The sequence below is a fragment of the Aspergillus aculeatus genome (genome assembly GCF_001890905.1).
Source record: "Aspergillus aculeatus ATCC 16872 unplaced genomic scaffold ASPACscaffold_2, whole genome shotgun sequence".
Taxonomy (NCBI): Eukaryota; Fungi; Ascomycota; class Eurotiomycetes; order Eurotiales; family Aspergillaceae; genus Aspergillus; species Aspergillus aculeatus.
The window spans coordinates 1,882,197-1,896,017 of NW_017962977.1; the positions used below are offsets into that span (position 1 = coordinate 1,882,197).

The 13,821-nt window shown below is 55.1% G+C and overlaps 5 protein-coding genes and 1 non-coding gene across 6 annotated transcripts; 2 read left to right on the forward strand and 4 right to left on the reverse strand.

Annotated features, from left to right (window-relative positions):
* The first annotated feature begins 1,187 nt into the window (after positions 1-1,187).
* ASPACDRAFT_112089 (putative oligosaccharyltransferase subunit ribophorin II) lies at positions 1,188-2,612 on the forward strand. The gene is made up of 3 exons (XM_020195612.1): positions 1,188-1,404; positions 1,478-1,676; positions 1,734-2,612. Exons 1-3 carry the CDS (start codon positions 1,256-1,258, stop codon positions 2,313-2,315), a joined length of 930 nt encoding a protein of 309 aa, XP_020060262.1. The 5' UTR covers positions 1,188-1,255; the 3' UTR covers positions 2,316-2,612.
* On the forward strand, positions 2,611-3,890 carry ASPACDRAFT_1885397 (uncharacterized protein). Its single transcript, XM_020198393.1, has 2 exons — positions 2,611-2,953; positions 3,071-3,890. The coding sequence occupies exons 1-2, from the start codon at positions 2,683-2,685 to the stop codon at positions 3,475-3,477; spliced, it is 678 nt and encodes a 225-aa protein (XP_020060263.1). The 5' UTR covers positions 2,611-2,682; the 3' UTR covers positions 3,478-3,890.
* Positions 3,891-4,170: 280 nt separating this feature from the next.
* Positions 4,171-6,122, reverse strand: ASPACDRAFT_23045 (glutamyl-tRNA(Gln) amidotransferase, subunit A; the record flags this gene model as incomplete). The annotated part of the gene is made up of 2 exons (XM_020199165.1): positions 4,171-4,676; positions 4,745-6,122. 2 exons carry the CDS (start codon positions 6,120-6,122, stop codon positions 4,171-4,173), a joined length of 1,884 nt encoding a protein of 627 aa, XP_020060264.1.
* A 569-nt stretch (positions 6,123-6,691) lies between these two features.
* On the reverse strand, positions 6,692-8,327 carry ASPACDRAFT_75446 (F-box protein; the record flags this gene model as incomplete). The annotated part of the gene is made up of 3 exons (XM_020204455.1): positions 6,692-7,290; positions 7,320-7,792; positions 7,858-8,327. 3 exons carry the CDS (start codon positions 8,325-8,327, stop codon positions 6,692-6,694), a joined length of 1,542 nt encoding a protein of 513 aa, XP_020060265.1.
* Positions 8,328-9,325: 998 nt separating this feature from the next.
* ASPACDRAFT_t56 lies at positions 9,326-9,416 on the reverse strand. Its single transcript has one exon. It is a non-coding gene; the product is annotated as a tRNA-Asp (tRNA).
* Positions 9,417-11,367: 1,951 nt separating this feature from the next.
* On the reverse strand, positions 11,368-12,412 carry ASPACDRAFT_75447 (putative short chain dehydrogenase; the record flags this gene model as incomplete). The annotated part of the gene is made up of 3 exons (XM_020204456.1): positions 11,368-11,679; positions 11,798-12,136; positions 12,191-12,412. 3 exons carry the CDS (start codon positions 12,410-12,412, stop codon positions 11,368-11,370), a joined length of 873 nt encoding a protein of 290 aa, XP_020060266.1.
* Between the last annotated feature and the right edge of the window lie 1,409 nt (positions 12,413-13,821).

Below are 13,821 nucleotides of genomic sequence, written 5' to 3' on the forward strand. Positions count from 1 at the left end.
TTCCCTGGCCAGTGAAGCCCTACTCACCACTGTCGTGTTATTAGCATTGCATTCACTAAATAAGCCACTCCCCCCCCCCTCCAAAGTCACATGTTCCTTTCAAAAGTGTTCTGGAGTGAATGAACTGTTGCCTAGCCAAACTGGACGCTCTTGTATTCTTCTTACTTTTGACTGTGCTTGGTTCACCAACTTCCCCAGCCCTTTCGTTACTTGTGTCCAGGTATCGGGCCCCGGTTCAGCCCTAGTATCGCAGCACCACTTTCACCGGTTCGGAGTGCAACGGAGCTGATAGGCAATGAGTTGTTAATGCTTGATCGTGGGTTTTCGCTACAGTTGTTGGAGTCTCGCAGTGAAGGCGACGGTCGGACTGGGCTTGGAGTTTGCCTGCAAGGTTGGGCGGTGGTTGTCAGTGAAATGCGAAACCAGACAGGACCGAGGGTTGCGGTAAACCCGGAGCAAGAAAGCAGGAAGCGGCAACCTCCTGGGAAAGCTGACACGCACACCAAAACGACACCCGCCTGGTTTAACCCAACACCGCAGAGGGATCCCTACTTATACTGTATTCACTTCGCATGCAAGTGATTTCGCTCAGCGTCGGCGGTTTGCGATCGAGAAACCCGCGTGACCCGATCGGTTGGGGCGGAGAGGCGAGGGAAACCCCGGAACGTTCAAGGCGCACTGCAAGCGCAGGGAGGTTCGTCGCGGAACTAAAGGAGAGGGGTCAAAGACATGGCGCACAGGTAAAGAAGCGACTTTCCAGTCGATCGGAAGTCTTGCGACCGCGCAACTAGTTGCAGGACAAAGCCTGGTCGAGAAGTTTGGGGGATGGAGGGAGCGGAGAGGAAAGAATTATGTTTGGCAAAGGCAAGGCAAGGCAAGCAAGCAGAGCAAGCAAGCAAGCAAAGCCAGGGCCGAAACCTCCCATCGAGACGGCCGGGAAATTAGGGCTTGCGCAGTAAAGGCAGGCGGGCGGTGAAGCCGGTGGTCACTGGACCGCTGCTTGCCCCAATGCACGCGCGCGGGCGCTTATCTTAGCGCCGAACCTGGCCGCGCGGGCTTGCGTGTCGCTCGGTCGGTCGGCCTTTTTCTGCCTTTCTGGCCAAGTAAGACTGTTTCCCCGTAGTTAACTATCATCTGGTCTCTCCGCCGACCGCATCAATTCCTCCACAGCCCAGCTTTCGTTTCCTGCGGTTTGCTTTCGGTCGTTGCGTTTCCTCTTCTCCCCCCCCAATTCCCTCCTCAATCAGACATCACAATGCAGCTGTGGCACTCTCTCCTTCAGCTGTCCGTGCTGGCTTCGACCGCCCTGCCGACCGCTGTAGCTGCTTCCGCGTGGGGATTCACTGATGCCACCGTGTCAGTTCACACCAAAGGCGCTGGCGTCGGCGCTGGATTCAAGGAAGCGTATGTACAATTAGTGTCAAGGCGAAAATTACAGGAAAGGTCTATGATGCTAATCTTCTTGTGCCATTGACAGAATTCCCGACAACAAAGCTCTCTCCAAGCCGGTCTCCCTCGGATCTGCCGACACCTTGAAGGTGACTTTGACAGCCCAGGAAGGCCGCACCGCCAAACGCGCGCACCAGGTTTTCCTCTTTCTTCAGGACTCTGAGACCGGATTGGATATCTCCTATCCCTTCAGCGTGAAGGATAATGGCAAATCCAGAATTGAGCTGGTCAGTGCTTATCCAGCAACTCTGGACCGGATGAAACAAGGCTGACGTGCATGCTAGACCCAGAAGGACTTGCCCGTTCAATTCCTTTCCGTCTCCGAACCCCTCGATGCGCGAGTCCTGATCGGATCCTTTGGCGAGGCCGACGCCTACAACGGAGCTGCATTCAAGCTGACGGTGGCCCGGAACCCCGACGAGCCTGTACCCACCGTCGAGTCGTCGCGCTACGGAAAGCTTCCGGAGATCCACCACATCTTCAAGACCGATGCTCAGAGTCCTCCCTTGGTCATCACCTTGGTCTTCCTCGCTCTGGTGCTTGCTGCCCTTCCGGTTCTGGGCGGAGTGGTAAGTTGTTCTTCTCTGCTGCCGCCTCGATGGAGGGCTAATTCTCCTCTGATACAGTGGCTGGTCCTCGGCGTCAACTTGAACCACCTCCCTACTGCCTTCAAGTCGGCTCCCCTTCCCCACGCAGTCTTCCTCGGCTCCCTCTTCTCCATCCAGGGCATCTTCTTCTTGTACTATACCTCCTGGAACCTTTTCCAGATCCTTCCTGCTGTCGCGGTGGCTGGTACCGTCGCATTCGTCAGCGGCAGCCGTGCTCTCGGTGAGGTCCAGGGCAGACGGCTTGCCGGCCTGCGGTAAATTGCTCAGTGTTGCGGGTCGAGAGTCTGGGTGTGGCATTATCGGTTGTTTGGGTGTATCCGACGTCATCTAGCTCGTGGTCGGATGACTAGTTGTATCAGTGTAGAAGAAAAGTGTACATTCCAGCTATCAAATCCTGCAGGACGACACCAACCTCATAGCCGTTAGCAGTACCCCGTATCTTAGTTTACATATAAAAACATCGGAAATGGCTGACGTCATCCGCGCGGCTAGTGTGTAACCCCGATCGGGTTAGCCTGACAGATCGGATCCTCTGCAGAAGAGACGCAACGGCGGTTGATCCGCCGCAGTCTTCACAAGCTGAGGCTAAACACTGCAACGAATCTCACACTTGCTTCCCAACACCATGGGTGCATCAGCGTCGAAACCCGTGAAGTCCGCAGCGGCGGCAGCTTCACGGCGTCAATATCCCAAACAGCCCACGACATCCACTTCCAGACCTCCCACCTCCACACCCGCATCAGCACCGCGAGCGCCACAACCACAACCGCAACCACAACCCAGGCTTCACGAGCAGCCGCAGCGCAGTCCTCGCCCCAGCCCACAACCCAGCTCCTCGAGACCTGCAACATACTACCCCAAAAACCAAGAGCAAGCGTCCCTCGAGAAATCAAGCGGTACGGTCCTCCTTCCCTTGCCTTCCCTTGCCTTCCCTTCATCCTAAACCTTCAAATTGTCTTACCACAACCCCCTTCCCCGGAAGTCGCAAAGCTAACAGTTCGAACACAACTTAGCAATCGACATCGACGGCCGCGACCCCGACTTCGCCGCCTCCCTCCGCAGCATCGGCCCCGTCACCCCGAACCCAACCTTCTCTCCCTCGAGCACCTTCAACCCCGCGCAGCGATCCTTCGGGGGGCCAGGCGCCCCGACGACCGCCTTCGCGCCCGCCCCGAACCCAGCCCTGTTGACCGTCACGGCGCGGCAACGGATCACCCAGGCGGCGGAGGAAGAAGTGGACAACCTGGGAAGGCCGGACTTTGTCGGACGAGAGTATCTGGATGCGTTGACGATCCGGCAGGTGTTGGCCATGCGGGATCGGCAGGGTCTGCCGGCGAGGGAGATTGAGCGGGTGATGCGGTTGAAAAGTGGGGTGGTAAAGCGGTTGGGGGCTAAGGGGGTGGTGGGGGATCTTGGTTAAGATAGCAGCCAGGATGGGTTCGATTGCTGTCTTGTCAGGCGGTTGCGGTTTGTCTTCTGAGGTGTTTTTCCTTAGGGGGAGGACTGTGCATGATGGGGCTACGGTAGTGGTGTGATGGTTTGGGGACTTGAACTGTAAGATAACAATCTAATGCTTTTCTATCATCCAGGAATGGTAGATATGCATTACCATAGCTCTATTAGTCGAGTGTGTGAAGAGCACTGACAACATCACTTGTACAATACTTTTTTCTATATGAAGATACTCCAGGTGGAGGGTGCTTTGGCGGGATGTCATGTACCGTGATCTGGGAGGACGCAAGACAAAAGTCACCTGCCGACTGAGACATCATCGCCTGTCTTCCTCCCGTCAGCAGCAACTTCCACCTCAACCTCGTTCATCACCTTACTCGCTCTCCACACGTCAGATAAGACACTATTTAATCTTCTACATTTATCAGAAAACATCTCAAGCATGAGCAGCAAGGTCTTAGTCTTCAACATCAGCCCCAGGTATCAAATCTATTATCTATACAATCCTCCTCCTCCCTGCAAGCTATCTCATAGTATACTGATCTCCTCTTTCATCTTCCAATCACACCACAAGCTCGCAACATCATATATATTTACCATATTTACAGTCGTGAAAGACTCACCAAGGACGGACCTCGCCCGACCCCTGCTGGCAAGCATGCTAAAGCAAAACCTCCCCACCACCCATCGTCCCTCCGGTCAACGGCCTCGCAATAATCCCGGCTTCCAACAGATCCTGCGCCAGCCGCACGATCAACCCATCACAGCCCTTGGCGGCGATCACATCCACGGTGACGGGGAACTTCTCGTCGTGGTTGGTGATGCTGCTGTACGCGGCGACCTCGCCCACGGGGAGGACAAAATCCGGCACCTCGGCCATGTTGGAGATGCGACTACTGCCCCATCCCAGCGGGGCGCCGGGCAGGGAGCGGTAGAGGTTCCGCGCGGCCCCCGCCTCGGGCCCCGCCGACCCCACGTACACCATCAGCGACGAGGAGCATTGCTCCGGATCGGCCACGCGCTGGAGGTAGTTCGCGGCCATCCAGTCCATGAAGATGGTTTTGTTGGTGATGGCCTCGTCGAGGGCGGAGGCCGGGTACGCTTCGGACCAGTTCCATCGCGAGACGGGGACGGGGTCGACGAAGGGGAGGCGGCCGGAGTGTTTGGCTAGGGGGGTGTTAGTGGGGTGAGTTGAGAATGGATGGGTATGGTCTTTATTGGGCATGGGTGCTTACCTGCATAGTCGGCGTAGAAGGGATCCCGGACCAGCGAGATCTGCTGCTTGCTGATCAACATGGCGTAGGTGAGGTTCAGCAGCGTGGGGAGGGTGACGTCGGAGGGGGCCTCGGCCGGCGGGTTGGCGGTCCAGTCCGCGGTCAGGTTCAAGGGCGTGGTGGTTGTGTTCAGGAAGGCGGCAAGCTTTTGCTGGAAGTCCAGCAGCATCGCGTCGCTGGCGGAGTCGTTGGTCGTCGGGAAGCTCAGGGTGTACAGCGTGTCGGGGTACTTGACGGCCTTGCCGCTGAAGGAGGAGTAGTTGGTGCTGTACAGCGCCTGGTTGGCCGTGTCCCAGAGGTACGGGTCGCGCGTGAGGAAGCCCGCCGTGTCGAGGACGGGGGATAGAGACATGACATTGTCGAGCGCTACGAGGCCGTGCGACGGCCGCGAGCCGAATATTCCCTGGACCTCGGCGGGTCCGCGGATGGAACCGCCCGTGTCGCTGCCCAAGGCCAGATCCAGCCAGTCGTACGAGGCGATCGAGGCCCCGGCCCCAGACGAAGAGGACGACGGGTCCTGATAGCCGTCCCCGCGAGGGTTGAAGGGCGCGTGGAAGTCCACCCAGTCCGCCGTGGCGGTCTCTCCGTTGGCGAACTGCGAGGGCTTCTGCAGGCCGACGATGATGCCTCCGGCCTCGATGATCCGCGAGACGGCCGTGCCGGTGACGTTGTTCTCACCGTACAGATTGTACCATGCCCGGTTGCCGTTGCTCTGTCGGACGCCTGCGAGGCTATAGATGTCCTTGATGCCTACCCGGACACCAGCCAGGGGCTTGTCTTCGGTTGGGGTGTAGTAGAGCCGAGACGGCACGCCAACTGTGACTGATGCTACGCCCGCAACCTGGGCCGACAGAGGCTGGAATGTGCCGTCGGGCTTCTGCAGAAGAGGCTGGTTGAATGCTCCAGCAAAGTCGCTGTATAGACGGTACACGGGGTACAGCTTGCCGGTGGTCTGCTCGATGAAGTACGGACCTGAGGGAACCGATCTGGATTCGAGGGGAACCACAACACTCGTTTGGCCTTCTTTTAGCGAGGTGATATTGGCAGAACTGTGCCGGCTACTGCGGACAAACACAGCGTCGAGAAATGCGTCCGTGAACACGTCATCCTTGGTCGACCATGTGGAAAAGAGTGAGGATAGCGAGGACAATTCGGCCGTGTCCTCTTGCACGACAGTCACCGGGGCAAATCCATTGACGCTTGGGACCTGGGACAACAGAGCAGACGAAATAGTCACATTCCCGGCGGCATATGGGGAGATGAAGTAATCAATGTCTTGAAGCGTGACAGACATGCCTGTGGATACCAACCGCGCTGCCGCAGAGCTGATCAATCCCATCAGGCATGGCGCAGACAAGCCCAATGCAGATCGCGGGAAACGAGCCATGGAGAAAAATCCGGTTCAACCGGAGGGATACAGGATAGAAGAAGGGATGCTCGACTGGCTACTCATGATTAAGGTCTCAGCTCTCTACTTATAAGGTTCTTCCCTCCATCGCGGAGGTTTGCTGCGCCAAGTCGATAGAACGCAGCCGAGGATGGTGGTGTCTATGCCATAGTGTATTTACCCCACCGAAATTGGTGTTTGTTTTCGTACCTCCACTCTGCTGAGCCGACCATCGACCTCATTGGCGACCCATTGAGGATGCGATAAGTATTTTGGTTTATTACACAGACTGCCAGGTACGTTGCAAGCAGCAACAACTCGATCTTATCAGTTGATGTGTTGGGACGCGGATAAGATGATAAGATGAAGCTTCATGATTGGGCGGCCGGTCGGGTGCAACCGAACTGCGCCCTTCGGTTAGGAACAGAAGAGTATGGGGTGGAGCTGCCATCGGCCCGATATCTGCAGCCACTGTTTATCAGGACAGAGAGGGCTACATACACCTCTACACGCGAATCCTCTCACTCATCCTCTGACCATTCCTCTTCCTCCCACTCCCACAACGCAGCCGACTCATCGTCGGGCTCATCAACGTCCTCGGCGTGCGGGATCAACTCGTCAACGCCCCTAATCTCTCGCAGCTTGGAACTCTCGCTCTCTTTCAAGGACAGTAAGCCATCTATATGCTCGTCGTGGTCTTTGCGAAGACCTCTCTCGTAGCCCCGGATAAGCAGATACTCCAGATTAGGCGGCAGCTGATCGACCAGCTTGAAGTCTGACGGTCTGGCTGAGTCGACCCCTCTAGCCATGTATAGCAGAGTCTTGAGTCCCAGGCTCACATGGGTCAGGGAGGTGAAATCTTGCAACGAGCCCTTCTGCTCCCACAGCTCGTCCGGCGGCGCGCCCGTCCAGCTATGATGCGCATCTGACCGTCCGCCGTATGTATCAAAATCCGGCTCCGTGTCCTCATCGTCATCATTCCAGAACTCACTTATGTTGGCCTCGAAATCCACATCAAGGACCTCCAATGTCTCCCTGTGTAAGAGAAGCGTCTGGAGGAAAGTCTTGGGGTTCTGCATCGGACTGCTTCCGTCCGAGGAAGCCCTCCCCCCCCGGAAAACTGGAGCTCCCTGAGCCTTTTGCACGCACAGATCACCGACGCGAGATACATCGTGTCGACGGCCGAATGGTTGATGCGGATCCGGCTGATGTTGGACGAGTTCACCGCCAGCCCAGGCTTGCCATTTTCATCCTCGGACAGGACGTCGGTGCTGACGGTCTCAATCGACGGAAGCCGGTCGACGAGGGCGAACATCCCGAGGAAGTCCATGCTCGTGTAGAAGCGCTCGTCGTCCATCCACCCGTGGCCCACGTTGATGAAGTAGACGCGGCGCAGCTGGCGCAGAAATGGCGCCGCGTCCTCTTCGCCGTTCGCCCGGCGCAGGATGTAGTCCAGCGGAAACGCCACGCGGTTCTGGTTCGCGAACCGCCCTTCCGTGTGATAGAACCCCGTGTAATTGAAGAAGGGCTGCACGAGCGCCATGGACTCCAGGTCTGGAGCCACCGAGACGAGCAGCGCCGCCACCGCCTGAACCGCAAAGATCCCGTGCATACCTCGACACCTGGACCCATCATCAGCTTTGTCACTGCTCGCGGAGAACCCGCAAAAAAAAAAAAAGAAACTCACGTATAATTCCACCCCCCCTTGTTCCGCTGCTCGGACGACTGCATCAGCATGTTCATGACCTGCGCCGCCAATTTCGTTCTCTGTTCGTCTGCATCGTTCTCATCCACCCCAATCGCCCTTTGCACGGCGGCCCGCAGCAATTCCATCGTCCCCGGCTCGTCGCGTAGCCCCGCCTCCCGGTCCCCAGGCTGTTCCTCGTACGGCACGTGCGCCTCCACCGTCCCCTGGTACTCAAGGTGGCGCACGTACCGGCCCAGACCCGGCCGCCGGAGGATCGCCAGTAGGAGATCGAACGCGCGGTCGAGGGCCTTGCCCGGCTGGACGCGGACGCGCCGGAATCGCCTGCGGCTGGGGAGGTCGCAGAGGCGGTGGAAGGTGCGGCAGGTTAGAGCGAGGGCGCGGCAGTCATGGTGGAGGTAGGAGAGGATGAGCAGGTGGACGTCGTTGGGGAGATGGAGGAGGGAGGGCATTTTGGCCTTCCAATGGAAGGTTGTAGCTGGATGGTAGATTGATCACGGCGTGGAAGATCTAGAGAGTGCTACGTATGGAGAGATGCGGGCTACATATATGTAGATGATTTGTGTACCGACGAAGTAAGTCTAGAGTCTATTAACTTCCCAGGCAGCGCAGTGTTGCCTGGTTCGGTTGGGGGGTTTTGTCTTTGCCAAGAAGATAGCGAAGAAGTGGAGAAAATTGAGCGGGATCTGGACCTCGAGGGGTGGGGTGAGATTGGTGGGTTCCTGATACGCAGAGCACTGGATTCGAACCCACAAAGATGGACTGCTTTAGACCCTGGTTCGTGAACAAATAGTTTAAAATCTAGATCAGTAGCAAAAGTCTCTGAAGGATCCGGTTATCCTGCTGCGCATCCATGTTAGTCTGCATACGAAAGCTACATCTGATGAAGCAAATAGAGCTGTTTTATTCAAATCATACTCCCAGCATTAGCCAATCTCCCCAAATCCCCGGGAAAGTCGAAGTACATCAGGAAAGAAGCTGCAGGTTTAGGGTTGTGCGTACCGCAGGGTGTATTACCGGTGGGATTCTTGTTGGTCGTGGGTATCGTGCAGGTCGATATTGCTATGCAGCACATGTTCGACACCGCTGATAGTCTCGCTGTTAATTCTCAATTATCCTCGGACCTTTAGAGACGAAGTACAGCCGTCGTACGAGTGGTGGCTTACATACTTAGCGACGTAACCGAACACTTTCTATTGTGTTTGACATGCGAAGTTGTGAGTCTCACAGCATTTTTGGCTTAGTCGGCAGTATGCAAGCGGAGCGGCCGAAGGTCAACCCTGCTGCTGCTGCTGCTCCAATCCAGAACGTACTTCATCGCATGTAGATGCCACCTCTGCACATTCGAGAATCACACCCCACCCCCAATTCAAGACGCAGCAAGACACTCAAAATCCCGGCAACAGGTACCCGAAGGCGCTGGAAAAGCCAGTGAAAAAAAAAAAGAAATCTCCCCGACTGGGAGTCGAACCCAGGTCTCCCGCGCTTGTTCTCGGGCTGAGATTGACAAGCGGAAATCATGACCGTTAGACCATCGAGGATTGTTGATGTCTTCCGCTGCTATTTCTGTTTCAGTTGATTCAAACAACGTATTAGACAATTCTTTTGCTTCCACTGAACCATTGAAAACTATGTGAGCAATCAGCCTTCAACTTGGTTTGGAGGGAATTCCAGCCTCTGGATCTTTCTGACATGGGAGTTCCCGTCTGGGGTTTATCCGAGAGTCAGAGCTAGTGCATTTCTGCTATTTTACCAGAGGGTTCTGGATGACTTGATGTAGACTCGGGTTCGAGGCTAAGGCTGCACAACTACTGGCCTCTACTGTACCGGTGCAGTACATTGTACCTACCTAACCACACCCTGTGAATCTATGAATGGATATTCATGGGATGATAAACTTGATTGTTTCCTACGGAAACACGATTACCTACATCACTAGACCCCTAATCATCTAACACACTAGAAATTAAGTTACCACTTGCCATACGCATCCGACCAGAGAGCTATACCTGATGTCCCATATCAACAACACAAAAGGGATTGCAAGACCGACCCCAACCAACCACAGCCCCAGGCTAGTGTCCTTCCTCGCTCCACAGATTGCCACCTAGCAGGCCAGACCCGCAGGTGATTCCACGAGCAGCACGCCTAGACCGAAAGATATAGAAATACCACCCACGTAAGGACCATACTGTACATCGCGCATAATAGAAGCGGTTGAACCCCACCACCCATCCGACTCCTTTCCACTGCACACCCGAAGAACGAATATGCTCGGAACATTCGATCTGGGGTTGATGTTGATGCACTCGTGCATACCAAGAGAACAGAACAGGAGTTTCTGCCAGGGCTAGAACATAACCCCCCATTCGGTAAATCTATGAAGGGGCCCGGGCGAAGCCACGAACGAGGTTGGCTTTAGCCGGAGAGAACACACTTTCAGACTAGTGCCTGTGGGTGGTGGCACTGGGTACAGTACTAACAGTTATATATACTCCGGTTTAGCGGGCAGTGTGCTGCGCTAGTATGTACCGATTGAGATACCCTGGTGTGTCTGATTACACTGCACTGAACCACTGTCTAGCTCCGCATTTCTACTGTAATTCGAATAAGCAATTGACCATTCCACTGTGTTCTCCGGAGTCGAAAAAGATACTGGAAGAAATCAGCCTACACTACAGACTATACTAAATATCTTACCGGTTATAGGTGATCCCCCATGACGTCAACGACACGTGGCTGATGTCATCCTCCATAACCTGGATTGTCAATTGGAACCAAGACCGAAACCGAAACCTTGGGAAGGAGTAACTAACAGTTCATGCGGGGGGGGGGGCGAAAAGTGAAGATCGCGTGGGTCGGCGATGAGTGCGGGGCACAGAGTTTATTTCCCCGGATGGAGGGAGGGTCTGGGGTCATGAGTCCGGAAGGGGGTATTGCTCTTCTCTTCCTTCCAGTGTAATTCTGGACCGTTTACCTGTGCTGGTAGGTAACCGCTGATGACTGTCCGTCCCGAAAGATGGCCAGATTGGGTACTGGTAGGGAATCTGGCAGATGATATGTCAAAGAATAAGGTGGGTGGGTCATGTGCATCCAGGCTGACATGCCAGATCGGGTGCCAAGTAGGTGGGTTGATCTACAAGTGCTCATATGAGCTACTTATAGAACTGAGCCCAGTAAGCCAAGAGCCAAGAGCTTAGATTGCGAAATGGTGGGTGGATAATCCCCAGATTCAAAGGATCAGCCTTCATTAGATTATGGACCACTGTGTACATATGTGGTCATACTAGATACAACTTGCAATGATCTAAAGTTGAATAACCCAGACACCAGTAACGCTAAACAGGAAAATGAGAGATTCATCCCCCTCTTTAAAAGTTGTGCGTCATTGTAAACAATTATCCCAGTCAATCAACGCTTCGCTCTTACAGATGAACGCCATGCGACACAGCAACAAGAAGCACATAGAAAACAAGCACTGGAAACAGACATCTACCACGCGGCATGGCCGCCGTCGATGCGCAGATCGCTGCCCGTCATGAAGCTGCTGGCGTCGCTGAGGAGGAAGACCGCCGCGCCCCGGTATTCGTTGGGCGTGGACAGTCGGCCCAGCATGTTGTGCTTCGGCCACTCCTCACGACGCTCGGGAAACTGCACAAACAGCTGTTCCACCATCGCCGTCACGATATATCCCGGGGAGATCGTATTGACCCGGATATTGTACTGCCCCCACTCCATGGCGAGGTTGCGACCCAGCTGGATCACAGCAGCCTTGCTAGCATTGTACGCGGGACAGATGAGACCCTTTTTCAGAACAGTCAGCGGGGGAACGTACGTGATGTCAAGATGACAAGGAAGGAGACTGGGTGGCGGCGGTAAAAAAGCGGGGAAACTGGAGATGTCACGTCGAACAGGCACATACCCGATTGGCGATTGTACCACTCATACTGGCAATCAGTGCAATGCTGCCGCCGTTCCCAAAGCGAATCATCTGCTTTGCGACGGCCTGCGCGGTCATGAACACCCCTGTAACGTTCACCTCGAACATCCGGTTCGAGTCCTCGGCCGTGTACTCCAACGCAGAGGTCTCCTGCTGGATCCCCGCGGCGGCGACCAGCCCATCCATCCGGCCCTCCGTGTTGGCGATGGCCTCGATGGCGGTGTTCAGCAGCTCCGTGTCGCGCACGTCAATGCGACGGTAGTGTAGCTCTGTTCCCAGTTCCGCTTGCGCGCGTTTCTGGATGATGGCGAACTCGGGGGACTAGAGGATCTCCGATCAGTTTGACAGCTGGTTATTGTCGTAATGCAAACTCACTGGTTCCGCGAGACGGTCAAGCGCATACACCTTGGCCCCGGCTTCGAGCAGAGCTTCGGCCTGCGTCAACCCCAAACCGCGGGCGGCTCCGGAGACGCAGACCACCTTCCCAGCTAGGCTGAACTCGGGCATCCGCGACTTGGAGCCGAGAGCTGGGCCATCCTGTACCGGGACGGGGACCGGAGCGGGAGCAACGTCGGTGGTCTCAAGGGACAGGGACATTGTGTAGTGTACTTGAACTGTCTGGGAGAGGTAGAGGCAGGAATAACTTCGCAGAGACGTCGTAGTTCGCTGAAAGCTCGGGTGGTTCACGCAGACGGCAAGGTTGATGGTTTGGGGAGACTGGAAGGCGATGGGCGCAGGAGCTTCTTAAATAATTCACAATGACTCCAGGAGTTGCCGCAATAGGAAAGCAGGACAATCCCCGGGCCTAGTAGTCCTGGCAATGGGGGAGGGGGAGGTCATGAGGACAAAACAGAGGCCGGAGAAATAGCAATGGCAGCGAGGGGAATAGTGGCCCGCGGTCCAGACCCGGGGAATGCGTGATCGGATTTGGGTCCAGTCCAGCAGTCGTGGCAAGTGTGAAGCATGGTAGCCATTTCCGATATGTGAGATGAAGCACTACACGAGATAGAGGTATTACCATTCCAGGTTCCATTCTACAGGAACTATAATTTACATAGTAACTCAGTACGAACGTGGGGCCGCAGGAGACAAGACTGACGACTTAATTGATAAGAGACAGCTAGTCAATTCCCACATGGATGGTGTTGAATCATGATGAAGTAACGATATTGCCGCCAGACTCTTGTTTCTTCTCATGGAGGTTGCCATACTCTCCGCGTAGCCTCTGCCAAGCCAAAGTCACCATCCCAAAAAACAGCAGATAAAACCGGATAGGGATGACTACTTGGGTACAATGTTCATAGAATAATACCAGTTACCCCAGGAGCGAGTCCCAGACAAGTGTACAAAGCAGAGCGGTGCAGCGCAGTGGATATCTCGGATTACCGAATCAGGAAACCCGGGGAGGAGGCAAGGCCGGGCTATACGGAAAGGAAGCACCCTTGAAATGGTCACGAGGGTAAGGTAAGTACTGGGGCTGGGCGGTTCTGGAAGCTCGAATTCGATCAATTGCCGAAGTTTCGGCGTCTGGCATGGCATGGCATGGCATGGCTATTTCGGGTGAATTTCCTATGGCCAGATCACGGGGTTCCTTCTCCAGATCCCTTCCAGCCAATTATTCCTGTATTTCACCCCTGTAAAGTTCATTTTGCCTGTAGTATGAGTAAATGTCCACATTCCACGGCAGCCAAGCCCTCATTGACATACACATGAAACCCTGTACTGTACCTGGACCTGGAACCTGGGTCTGGATTGTTTGGCTGCAGCGGACTGTAATGTAGTTCCTGTAACTGGAGCCAGGATTAGACCCACGCCCATGCCCACGCCCAATGGCTGTTCGGTGTTTCTGGGCTAACTGGTATAAATAACGAAGTGGTGTACTATCCCATCAAACTAAGAATATTTGAAATACCCCCTCTTCCAGATCCACAATTGACACAGTATATATCTCTCCTTCCGAAACTAGAATGGTAAGATAGATTCCATCCGAATCGGCCAGCCGAAAA

Excerpts from the sequence above, each read along its gene's own strand:
- ASPACDRAFT_1885397 (XM_020198393.1), top strand. The coding sequence starts at position 2,683 with ATGGGTGCATCAGCGTCGAAACCCGTGAAGTCCGCAGCGGCGGCAGCT. Across the intron at positions 2,954-3,070 it reads GTCCCTCGAGAAATCAAGCG|CAATCGACATCGACGGCCGC; the intron begins GTACGGTCCTCC and ends AACACAACTTAG.
- ASPACDRAFT_112089 (XM_020195612.1), top strand. The coding sequence starts at position 1,256 with ATGCAGCTGTGGCACTCTCTCCTTCAGCTGTCCGTGCTGGCTTCGACC. Across the intron at positions 1,405-1,477 it reads GGCGCTGGATTCAAGGAAGC|AATTCCCGACAACAAAGCTC; the intron begins GTATGTACAATT and ends TGCCATTGACAG. Across the intron at positions 1,677-1,733 it reads GCAAATCCAGAATTGAGCTG|ACCCAGAAGGACTTGCCCGT; the intron begins GTCAGTGCTTAT and ends CGTGCATGCTAG.